This window comes from Ixodes scapularis, unplaced genomic scaffold, assembly GCF_016920785.2.
Source record: "Ixodes scapularis isolate PalLabHiFi unplaced genomic scaffold, ASM1692078v2 PGA_scaffold3__209_contigs__length_174095766, whole genome shotgun sequence".
Taxonomy (NCBI): domain Eukaryota; kingdom Metazoa; phylum Arthropoda; class Arachnida; order Ixodida; family Ixodidae; genus Ixodes; species Ixodes scapularis.
The window spans coordinates 120,683,439-120,696,021 of NW_024609868.1; the positions used below are offsets into that span (position 1 = coordinate 120,683,439).

The 12,583-nt window shown below is 47.1% G+C and overlaps 1 protein-coding gene across 1 annotated transcript in view; it reads left to right on the plus strand.

Moving 5' to 3' along the window:
- The first annotated feature begins 2,000 nt into the window (after nucleotides 1-2,000).
- The window catches only part of LOC121046801, a 47,689-nt gene continuing 37,106 nt past the window's right edge, over nucleotides 2,001-12,583 (plus strand). The window contains exon 1 of the mRNA XM_040501448.1: nucleotides 2,001-2,672. Coding sequence (XP_040357382.1) covers nucleotides 2,001-2,672 — 672 coding nt within the window. The remainder of the gene's footprint in view (nucleotides 2,673-12,583) is intronic.

The window sequence follows — 12,583 nt, forward strand, 5'->3', positions numbered from 1 at the left end:
TTCACCATGAAAACTATATGTGAAAAATGTATTTTGCGCCATCCGAGTAAATGTCATAACCGTGGTTTTAGCACGGTTTAAAAGAAAATTATTGGCTGAGCAACGCCTAAAGGAAAAACATTCATCTTCCTGAAGCCTAGCGCAATCATCTAAAGTAACTATTTCTGTGTAAATTTTAACGTCATCAGCATATTGCAGGAACGAAGAATTAGAAATAGCATCAGAGACATCATTTACGGAAACTGTGAACAGGAGCGCTCCTATAGGACGGATCCCTGAGGAACGCCAGAACTTGCCCCGTACAATGAAGAGTTCATATTGGTGACTCGAACTTCCGCTTTCCTGCTTGACAAATAGCTTTAAAACCAGTCGTATACTGTGCCACAAACCCCGTAGGCGGAAAGCTTTGATAAAAGGATTGTATGATTTACAACGTCAAAAGCCTTGCTTAGGTCAAAGTAGACCACGTCTAGCTGACCTCTGTTGCAGACTACCTGGGATGCCGTCGACATAAAACTTACAAGATTTGTTGTCGGCGATCTGCCGGTCATAAACCCATGCTGATTAAAGAGGGTTAAATTTAAAAATTTGAAAGACAAGAATTGATGAATGACTGTTTCAAGGGGTTTGGAAAATGAAGAGAGAATAGAAATCGGTCTAATAGTCGAGAACATCACCCTTCTTTCCCGACTTCAGAACCGGAACGACCTCGGCAATCTTCCACATTTCGGGGAATGCTCCTGACCTTAATGAGTTGTTAATTATTGCACATAGTGTAGGTGTAAGTATATCATGAAACGTTTTGAGGATTGCAGATGGTATACCATCGGGCTTCGCAGATAGCGTGGCTTTCAATTTTTCATACCTAGCTCTACACATTCCTCGTCGAATAGTGTAACTTAGTACGTCACCGAATTCATCGAATTCATTCAAGTGAGGCAATGTGGCGGACTACTATTGCTAAAAACATAATTTGAGTTATCGAAAGGTAAGTACATGATTTATGTGTAGTTGAACTTCAACATGATAGTCTCGAAAATCTATTAAATACTTTAAACGACTTATATTTCGCGAGGACCTAATTTTTGCGAATTTCGCGAATCGCTTACAATTCGGGTAAAATAGGTTCCGCGAACAATTCTGGAAATATGTAAATAGATTGGAATCTATATTGAAAACCCACTTCGTCGCGAAATTTAGAACCCGCGAATAATTCCAAAACTTCAACTTTCACCTAAATCGCGAAATATTGACCCCGCGAAAAACAAGTCGTTTACAGTAGTTACCTGCATAATTGTCCCCTCTGACGTATTTGCATGTTTTGTATACATTTTCTAAAAAAAAAGCTTGTAAAAAAATATTTGAAAAAAGTATACTTAGTTACATTGAAAAGGTTATAGGTTATGTTTCCCAATAGTTTAGGCTTCACATTTATTCAAGCATCGCAAAGGCTTAAGTGTAAAAGAACCGCGACGGCCGTCGCTGTTTTATGTCATGCTTCGCACTCTAATACTAAGCAGTCACTCCTTCTTTCATTCTGCTGGCTAAAAAAAAACTGTAAAGCATAAAATAAAAAACTGCCTTTTGTAGGCCAGTTTAACTTGATCAAGATAAAAAAAGGCGGCATTCTACGTATTTCCCAATATGAATAAAAATGCAAACATAATTTTTCATATAATTTGGAAAGCAAACACATGTTTTCTACGTGGCATTAATTTGGATGTAATATACTAAACCTCAATCTAAAAAAAAAAAAAAAAAAAACATCATATTTATTTTTAACATTGTAGGGACTGGACGCATCGACAAGCGAGTCCAGGCTCGGCACAGGAAAAAAGAGAAAAAGACGCGCGCGATAGCTATACGCTCACGCGCTCACGAAGAGCAGTTCCTGACGAGACACCACTGAAATAGAACGTTGTTTTGGAACGTCCGTCTCCTGCCTGTTTCTTGCACCACATTTGGTGACCCGGACGTGATCGCCAACTAGAACGGGTGAAATGCAGCAAGGAGAGCCTTCGGGCCCGCCGCCACCCACTGTTGCAGCAGCCGCAGTCCGCCTTCCACCGTACTGGGTCCGCAATCAGCGAGTTTGGTTCCTGCAAGCGGAATCACAATTTCACCTCGCTGGGGTCACCACACAAGGTCGGAAGTACCACCACGTCGTCTCGGCTCCTTCACCAGCTGCCGCCGACGAAGTCTACGACGTTCTGGCAAATCCCTGTCCAGCAACACCGTATGACCAACTGAAGAATGCTCTGCTCCAGGGCACCGAGGTTTCGGAACGTTCCCGCGTGCAGCAGCTTCTCTGGGCGGAAGAGCTCGGTGACCGGCGGCCAAGCCAGTTGCTGCGACGCATGACCCAGCTTCTTGGAGAGCGCGCTAACAATATGGACGACGTATTCCTCCGCGAGCTGTTCTTGCAAAGGCTACCTTCCAATGTCCAGATGGTTTTGGCAACAGCAACAACGTTGGACCTCACCGGACTTGCCGCGCCGGCCGACGCCGTGATGGAGGTGACCACTCCATCCGTCGCCAATGTTACCGTGGCTCCACAGCAACCAACAGCCCTGTACTCTGCATCGGCCGCCAACAGCCAGCCTCCCCAGGCCAACATCGAGAAGCTTTGCCGACGTTTAGAGGAGATCGTCGTCGCAGCTACACAAGGCCGCGTCCCCCACCCTCGTGAAACACGTCGCAGACGTTCGACGTCTTGCCGGGCACGCGGCGAATCGACATATCGCCGGACACGCGGCGAAAACACGCGATCACCGAGCCCTTCCGGGGTCTGCTACTACCACCGCCGCTTCGGTGCCAACGCCCGGCATTGCCTCCGCCCCTGTTCATGGCAGGGAAACAGGCCGGCCGACCTCTAGAGGCGACGAGTGGTCAGGGCCTCGACGGAAGTCGCCTTTTCTACGTGTGTGACCGAGCCACCAAGAACCGGTACCTCGTCGACACCGGAGCCGAGATCAGCGCAGTTCCAGCAACGCGTGCCGACCGTTCCTTGAGACCGATCTATTTTCTGCGCGCAGTGAACAACAACGCGATCCCAGTCTACCGAGGACGGTCGATCACCCTTAACCTCGGCCTCCGGCGGGTTTTCCGGTGGATCTTCCTGGTGGCCGACGTCAGTCAAGGAATTCTCGGCGCGGACTTTCTCAACCACTACAAGCTCCTCGTGGATGTTAGAAGCAGGCGACTGATAGACTCCACCACGCGACTTTCCATCCATGGTATCGCAACGGACGACAATGCAGTCTACACCTCTGCCTGCACGATCCCGGAAGAAGCGTTCAAGACATCGCTGAGTAAGTTTCCGAGCCTTACTCAGTCACCTGATTGGACCAAACCCGTCTCGCACGACGTACAACACCACATCGTGGCGACAGGACCACCTGTTTACGGTCGTCCCCGCCGTCTAGCCCCAGAGAAACTCCGCGATGCTCGCCAAGAGTTTGAACACATGTTGGACCTTGGCATCATCCGACCCTTGTCTAGCAGCTGGGCGTCTCCATTACACACGGTGTCGAAGAAAAATGGAGACTGGCGGCCGTGTGGCGATTATCGTGCCCTAAATAAGAACACTGTACCGGACAGGTACCCTCTACCTAACATCCAGGATTTCACGGTGAACCTACAAGGCGCGAAGATCTTCTCAAAGATTGACCTGACGCGGGCCTACCACCAAATTCCCGTGGCGGAGGAAGACATCCCGAAAACAGCGATCACGACACCGTTTTAACTTTTTGAATTTCTCCGCATGCCCTTTGGCCTCAGAAATGCGGCTCAGTCATTCCAACGGTTCATCGACGCTGTCAGACGAGGGTTACCTTTCGTCTTCGCATATGTGGACGATTTTCTCATAGCCAGCAAGTCACCGGAAGACCACACAACCCACTTAGACCTCCTTTTCGAACGACTGCGCAGCCACGGCATTGTCATCAACGCCGCGAAAATTGTGTTCGGAGTTCCGGAATTGGAATTTCTTGGTCATCGGCTTGACTCCTCGGGCATCCGTCCATTGCCATCAAAGGTACAGGTCATCAAAGATTTCCCGAGGCCGATTTCGACCACCAAACTTCGCCAGTTTCTCGGTTTCGTAAATTTTTACCGACGTTTCGTTCCCAACTGCGCCAAACTGCTCGAACATCTTGAGGTCCTCCTAACGAAACAAGAGCGAAAAACGTCATCCCTTCCTTGGAACGAAGATGCGGAACGCGCTTTCGGCGAGGTAAAGAACTCACTTGCAGAAGCAACAATGCTAGTACATCCTAAGCATGATGCCCCAACAACGCTGATGACTGACGCATCTGTCACAGCCGTAGGAGCGGTGCTACAACAAAAAGTCGACGGAGAGTGGCGGCCGATTGGTTTCTTTTCTAAGAAGCTCAAGCCAGCGCAAACGCGCTACAGCGTTTTCGGACGTGAGCTATTGGCTGACTATTTGGCTGTACGACACATTCGACATTTCGTCGAGGGACGGCCATTTACCATATGGACTGACCACAAGCCCTTAACTTACGCCATCAGCAATTCCGGGTCTCATTACACACCACGTGAGATTCGCCAGCTAGCCTTCTTGGCCGAATTCACAACGGACATTCGACACGTTAAAGGAGTTGACAACGTCCCCGCTGATGTCCTCAGCCGGATCGACGCCGTGAACACCCCAGCCTGTTCTGCTGTAGACTTGGAGTTGCTGGCTGGTCTACAGACCACCGACGAAGAATTGCAAGCCCTGCGCAGTTCATCCACGTCACTGCAAATGCGGGATGTAAGCTTTCCAGAAAGCACCACCGTGATCTGCGACCTGTCAACGGGAACGCCTAGGCCTTTTGTACCACGTGAACTGCGACGACAGCTTTTCGAAGCGATTCACTGCTTGTCGCACCCGGGTATACGAGCATCCCAGAAGCTCCTGTGCGACCGCTACGTTTGGCCCCGGATAAAATCCGACGTTCGTGAATGGGTGCGATCCTGCATCGCATGCCAGTGCGCGAAAGTACAGCGGCATCCGGTACCACCAAGTCGACAATTCCTACAGCCTGACAGCCGTTTCAACAAGATACATCTGGACTTAGTAGGACCCCTACCCATTTCTCAGGGACAGCGCTACATCCAACGTTACTAAAACACTCAGTTGGGAAACTCCCATAGAGGCACCTTTGAAAAAGTGGCCCCAAACTGTCTCCGAGCACCGAGCTAATGACGAACACAACGCCACCATTTCTCCCGCAGCGGCCACTCGAGGAACTGCACGTGACTTCTATTTTGGCTTTAAGAACAGATACAGCGGTAGAGGTTACAGGGGTGCCACCCCCGTCTCCCCGGCGGACGCGCCGCGTTCGACTACTGAAGTTAAAATGCACCTAGGGCAGGACGTGCTACCTGAAAGGCCCGCTGAGGCATGGTTGTATAGAAACAATATTGATTGTGCCGCAAAACCCTGCAAACTAAAGATTTTAAAAACATAATGCGCCCTTTTTTTTCTACTAAACTCCAATAAATTTCATACAAAAAGAGTCTTTTTCGTTTGTTTTTACGCAAAAACAGGCTTTCAAAAAGCTCAAGGTGACCACAGTACAGACAAATGATAAAGAGTGGCGCTGTTGTCGCATTTAGCTCGGTCTCGGTGGACGCCAGCGGCCCAGGTTTCGACGGCGAGTTTCCCAACTGAGTGTTTTAGTAACGTTGGCTACATCCTAACGTGTGTCGACAGATTCACACGATGGCCAGAGGCAACCCCACTGCCCGATATCACCGCCGCTACCGTCGCTGAGGCGTTTATCGTTACGTGGGTGTCCCGGTTTGGACGCCCCTCAGAGATTGTCACCGACAGGGGTCGACAATTTGAATCGGCACTCTTTGCCGAGCTCACTCGATTGCTCGGAACCAACCGTTTGAGAACGACTGCCTACCACCCACAGTCCAACGGGATGGTAGAACGATTTCATCGACATTTGAAATCCGCCCTTACAGCTCAGTGTGGTCCCTCGGATTGGGTTCGTCATCTCCCCCTTGCGCTTCTTGGAATCCGGACAGCCTTGAAGGCGGACATCGGATGCTCCACCGCCGAACTTGTGTACGGCACTGCACTTCACTTGGCATCAGATTTTTTTTTTTAAATGGAACTGCCTCAACAACAACGGCAGTTGGACTATGTAGAAGAACTCAAGCACATTTTTATCAACTTGCGACCGGTGCCTACACGGCAAGGAACTTCAAAGTCTCCCTACGTGACCCAAGACCTCCAAGACGCCACTCATGCTTTCGTACGACAGTCGCAAAAGAAGCCACTGCGCCCACATTACATCGGACCTTTTCCAGTGGTCGAAAAGAGAAGCGACACGTTTGTCCTGCATGTCAACGGCAAGAATGACACCGTTGCATTGGAGAGACTAAAGCCGGCACATATTGAGCAAGCGCATGTGCAGGTAATAGCGCTACGTGACATCGACCAGACGACAGAGAAAAGCCAACTTCGTTGGCACTCGAATGTTTGTGTGCTTTGATCGTTCGTCCTACCTCCTTTCTAAGGGGGGGCATATTTGTAGGGACTGGACGCACCGACAAGCGAGTCCAGTCTCGGCACAGGAAAAAAGAGAAAAAGACGCGCGCGCTAGCTATACGCTCACGCGCTCACGCGCTCATGAAGAGCAGTTCCTGACGAGACACGACTGAAATAGAACGTTGTTTTGGAACGTCCGTCTCCTGCATGTTTCTTTCACCACAACATTGTTTGTAGGGGCCTGTTTGGGGAAATAAATGTTGTCTCACTGAATTACACATAGACTATCCTAAAATATAAAAGAAATCTCGCGTATTCTTCGGGATTCAGAGCGAAACAAAGATTTCATCGACGACAATCGTCAAAACCTTGTCGTATTTTCAGGCTGTTTTAAGATTTCATTTTGCTTTGAACTAAGCATGTCTGAACACACGGAAACAAAGCGTTCCCTTTCGCGCAGTACAGGCCACAACAAATAAAAATATTAAAAAAGTGAAAGCCGCTTACAACTCCCTGTAACGCCGAATTAGAGCGCAGCTCTTGAGGAGGAGTAGGGAAGGGCGCTGGGGGGGGGGGGGTTAGACTAACCAGGGGGGGGGTCACGTGACCTTGGGGGGTCACGTGACCTTGGGGGGTCACGTGACCTTGGGGGTCACATGACCCCCAATGCCGATGATGTCATCGCTGACGTCACTGATGATGTCATCAGTGACGATGACGATGCGGGTACCGATGACGTCATTAGTGACGTCACTGATGACTTCACCAGTGATGATGACGATGACGATGCGAATGTCGGTAACGTCATCAGTGACGTCGCTGACGACGTCATCAGTGATGATGACGATGACGATGCGGATGCCGGTGACGACATCAGTGACGTCACTGATGACGTCATCAGTGATGATGACGATGACGATGCGGATGTCGGTAACGTCACCGGCATCCACATCGTCATCGTCATCATCACTGATGACGTCACCGGCATCCACATCGTCATCGTCATCATCACTGATGACGTCACCGGCATCCACATCGTCATCGTCATCATCACTGATGACGTCACCGGCATCCACATCGTCATCGTCATCATCACTGATGACGTCACCGGCATCCGCATCGTCATCGTCATCACCACTGATGATGACGTCATCAATGATGATGACGATGACGATGTGGATGCCGGTGACGTCATCGGTGTCGATGACGTCATCGGGGGTCACGTGACCTCGGGGAGTCACGTGACCTCGAGGAGGGGGTCACGTGACCTCAGGGGAGTCACGTGACCTCGAGGAGGGGGTCACGTGACCTCAGGGGAGTCACGTGACTTCGGGGGGTCACGTGACCTCGGGGGGGTCACGTGCCCCCCACGAAGTCACGTGACCCCGGTGGGAGGCTCGCGCGGTGCATTATGGGACATTTCCCATGATGCACCGCGCGGTTACGCCGACGCCGACGGCGACGGCGACGGCGACGGCGACGGCGACGGCGACGCCGACGCCGCTCAAGCCGGAAACGGGCCCCTAAGAGCTGCGCTCTAAAATTATAAGACAGGGTTACACTCGACTGCCTGCATCCAAATGAAACCGCCCACATACAAGCGGGGTTCACCTCCTCAACTCGGAAACAGAACATAGGGCCACGTGATGTGGCACCACTGCTCACCAGAGCCAATGTTCATTTTAGTCACGCGCTGGGGTTGAGAAAGCGCAGAACACGTGCTAAGCTCATCGTTGCAGCGAATATAAACGAGCCCAAGTCAAGCTCTTCAGTAGTGCTCGTGTTCAATAGGACTTGCAGTCGCCTATCGTCACCATGACGTGTTTCCCGTGACTAAATTAGCGATCTGATCCCCATGACTAAATAATGAAACTTTGCGAAAAGATAATTAAAGAAATGACGTGATTTTAATTTTGAGATTATACCACGTCAAATGTGTTCCGATTGATTGACGTTCGAGCGGGTATGCTTGAGTCACACTAATGTTATTATGCGTGTGTAAGGTGAGAAGCATTAAACTCAATACAGTTTCACTGCCCCTTTGAAGAAAATACAATTCCTTCGGCTAGACTACCTTATCTCTGTTTGAACCTTCTTCCAGATCGTACGCATATTGAAACTTGATCTTGGAGGCTATTTCGAATATTACAAGAACGACGGGTCCTCAGAAATGTGTACTGACATATGTTTGTCGTAATTTTGCTTCTATAAATCTTGCAGGCTGATTTCATGAAAGGCAGTTTGTCCCTAGTTTATTCAAATGTTACAAACGTTTCCTTTTAATATCCACTTTTGCGTTGTGACTATAGCTGTACGTCTGGTGTCTCCAAACTGTGCAACGCAACCCGTGTCGGATTGCATAATGTTGCGAGGAATTCGCTGAGAGCCCTTAAAGATGTTTCGGACGCTCAAAAATTAAACTGACCTGAAGGTGGTCGAAATCATATCTATGTGTAAGCATACAAAACACGAGACCGGAAGTGTCTGGTGTCGAAGTGATTCCTGAGTGCGCCATTGCCACGATGACTCGAAAATGAACGAATCAGCGAACTCTTACTTACACTTTGAGTGACATTCAGCAAAGTGATAACGAGGCACCCCAGAGATTTTGTGAATATTGCGAATAATATATTAGCGTGAGGCAAACCTAAATTCAATAAATAAGTCGCTTATTTTTATTTTTTTTATTTTTTTTGCTCGAAAGCGGGTTAAAAAGAGCTGTCGCTCTAAGCCATTAACACAGGCTGGACAGCACAAAACAACATCGCAGGAATTATTATATAGTTGCACTATCAAGTTTGATTGGCGGGAGGCGACCCGCAAACTGCGCACACTGTTTGATGAAGCACAACTTCATACGCATAGAGCTGTGGAAAATATAATAAAGGCCAAGCGAGCAAGTGACTTCGAAGGCCTCCTGTGACCTCGACTACAAGAAAATTGAGCGATTACGAGGCTCTTGAGCGCTCGAGTGTCATTTGTGCCAATGTTTTGCTTTGTCAGCGCAGATTTCGGCGCCAATTTTAGATTACGCGTGAAGCGTTCCGCTGCGTTAGGCGAGAGCGTGCGTGGGTAACACATTCGGGTCGCCTAGTTGTCTATTCAGTACTTGCACGTTCGGTGATAAGGTCGCGGTGTAAGAAACGAGAATCGATCCGCCCGAAAGTCGGCGATGATTCAGAATCAATTGTCCGGCCTATCACGGACTGACGACAGAAAATGTAACTATATACAAAAACCTCGTCATAGCTTAGTTTTTTTGTTTTTTGTTGTTTTTTTTTTGTAATGAAGCTTAGGAGGTGTTTGAAACCAGGCACGCGCTTGGTGTTTATATTATTATCTGCGACTGTGCACTTAAGTGAAAAGAACAAGTCAATAAAATACGATGTGCAGAATTTCAAATAGAGAGGTGTGTTTTTGGTGCATTAAAATAATTTATAGACTGCTTTCAATTCTTAGTTTCCTGTCAAATATATTTGCTTCTTCGAATGGTATTGATACTCATTTCTTCACACGGCGATCTGAAGTCTTCCCATGGGCACATGTTGGCGGGCGGCGGAGAAAAGCTCACCGGAGAAAAGCTCACAGCGAAACCGGTAGATGCGGAGAAAAGCTCACCGGCCTTTGAGCGGACGCAGAGAAAAGCTCACCGATTGTTTTTTTTAACTTAGCGGATTCTGCGTCAAACGTGGTAATTTAAAACAATTCGCATTTGCCACTTCATTAAAAATGTCCTCTTTTTTGTGATATTCTTGAAGTTCATTGGGCATATTTACTAAATTCTCAGAAATTAGTAATCACCCATTTTGTATATTATGAAGCCGCAAGTATAAAACAAGAACATCGTACACCGGTCAAAAATACAAGAATTTATTGACAACTGACAGTGCGCCGTCGGTAGCTCTGTCAAACAAAGAAGTTTTTTCTTTGCGAGCTAATATGAATAGCGGTGTGTAAACCGTTTCAGCTTCAAAGATTGTGTGGTGACTGATAGAGAAGTAGGTGCTTGTTGAAATCAGTGTTGGTTAAGCTGTTTTCTTTCTGTTAATTTCATTAACAAAAACTTCAGTAACAGGAACAGCTTCGTCCTGTCGTGTTTGTTGTCTTCACGCCGTCGTCGTCGTGTGAGCGGTTTTCATTATGTATAACTTTCGCCCTATTCGCTACCTTACAGAATACAAGTTCTTATATAGGTCACGAGTAACAACGGCGACAGTGTGCAGCTCTGAAGGTCATGAATGGCTCACCGTAGAAGGGCACTATCACACAAAGGCAACGTGTGGAAACACCAGCACGAACGGCTAGAAAAAGTACATGTTCGTGGAAAAAAGAAGCTTCGATCTCCTACTGACTGTTTTATCCTGTTTTCGAAAGTTAACAAAAGCTTCAAAGAGAATTTCACGCACCGCGCTGTTGCGCATGCACTTTCGAATTTTCGGCATTTAAAATATTGATTTTTAGGTTTTAGGCAGACAATAAGTTTTCGAACTTTTTCCTGTTGTTCTAGTTCATAAAGTTTTCAGTTAGGCTTTCGTTACCTAGAGAGTAAGCCACACAAAACACTCGCCTGCAATTTTTAATTTGAGAGCCATATACCCAATAAGTTTGACAAATAACACCACAAAAGGACATTTTTTTTTTTACAAAGCTGAGAAATTTTAATGATAATAAATTGATATATGTTACGCATGATCCAACAGCCTCCAATAAAAGAAGAAAAAAAAGCGGTGAGCTTTTCTCCGCATACGCTTGATGGCCGGTGAGCTTTTCTTTGCAACCGCCGGTTTTGCGGCGAGCTTTTCTCTGGTGAGCTTTTCCCCGGTAAGCTGATCTCCGATGACCTTTTTCTGGTGACCTTTTCTCCGGTGAGCTTTTCTCCGGGATTCCATGATGGCAATAGCCTTGGATAGCAGAAGGGGTGAATAATAAAAACAATGGAGCGGGAGCCCGAAATTGTGTGAAACACAAAAACCAACCAAGACTTGCGAGGCGATTTAACATCTGCCTTATTGATTGGTCAGTGTTTCTTAAAGTTACACCATTTCATTTATCACCCCTTTTTTTTGCGTTGGAGATAGGTAAATGCAGTTTGCGTGGCAGAGCACCTGCATCCCACAGACCAACGGTGCAACCAATAAGTAAGTTCACGGCACACTATAAAAAAATAAAAAATAAGCAAAAAATTACAAGCGAGCTTTATCCCCAAAGGCCTATATGCTTATATATCATGAATTAGAGTGTTGATGAAGCGATTGTTTTAATTGGCAGAAAACGAAAACGTCAGAGATAGGACGTGCAAAAGGAAGGGAAAAAGAAGACATTAAAAATTCGTTTCCGTCAGTGCAGAGTATTGTTCATTGACTTCGCTAAATTTAACGAAAAAGTTGATACCACGTGGCCTGATGTCACGTGAAATGTCTCGCTATATTTAACAAGAAACAACGCGAAAATGTCACGCAACGTTGCTCTACAAAATTCAATGGTAAAATTGACGCCACTTGAGCTGACGTCACGAGGTCAAGCCGTCGTGTCGCGTGACGCCAGGTCTCATGATGTCAATTTTTTGCTAAATGTAGAAAGGAAATATTGCGTGACGTCAGGTAACGTGATTATATAAGGCAAGGGACAACAGGTCGCTTGACGTTACGTGGTCAAGCTGTAGTATCACGTGATACCATGGCATCACATGACGTCAGGTCTCATGACGTCATTTCCATGCTAAAGGAAGAGGGGAAATTTGGCAAGACGTCAAGACACCTCACGTGAAGTCAGGTTGTGTGACATAAATTTTCTTACTAAATCTAGCGCGGTAATTCACGAACGGACGAACAGACCAAAGTCGGGGACGTTGGGGTGCCGTAAAATTAATTCAATTGTTTAATTTATGAAATCTGGCTTTATATGTCGGCGGTAATGTGAGCGTTGGCCAGGCATGTCAACTAGAATTCAATAAATTTAAATATTAAATACATCCTCAAATGTTATACTGAATTAAATTTGCATAAAATATCAATCAAGGCAGTAAAACGGCAGTCATACCTCTGTTTTTCAATTTCGAATGACATCACACTT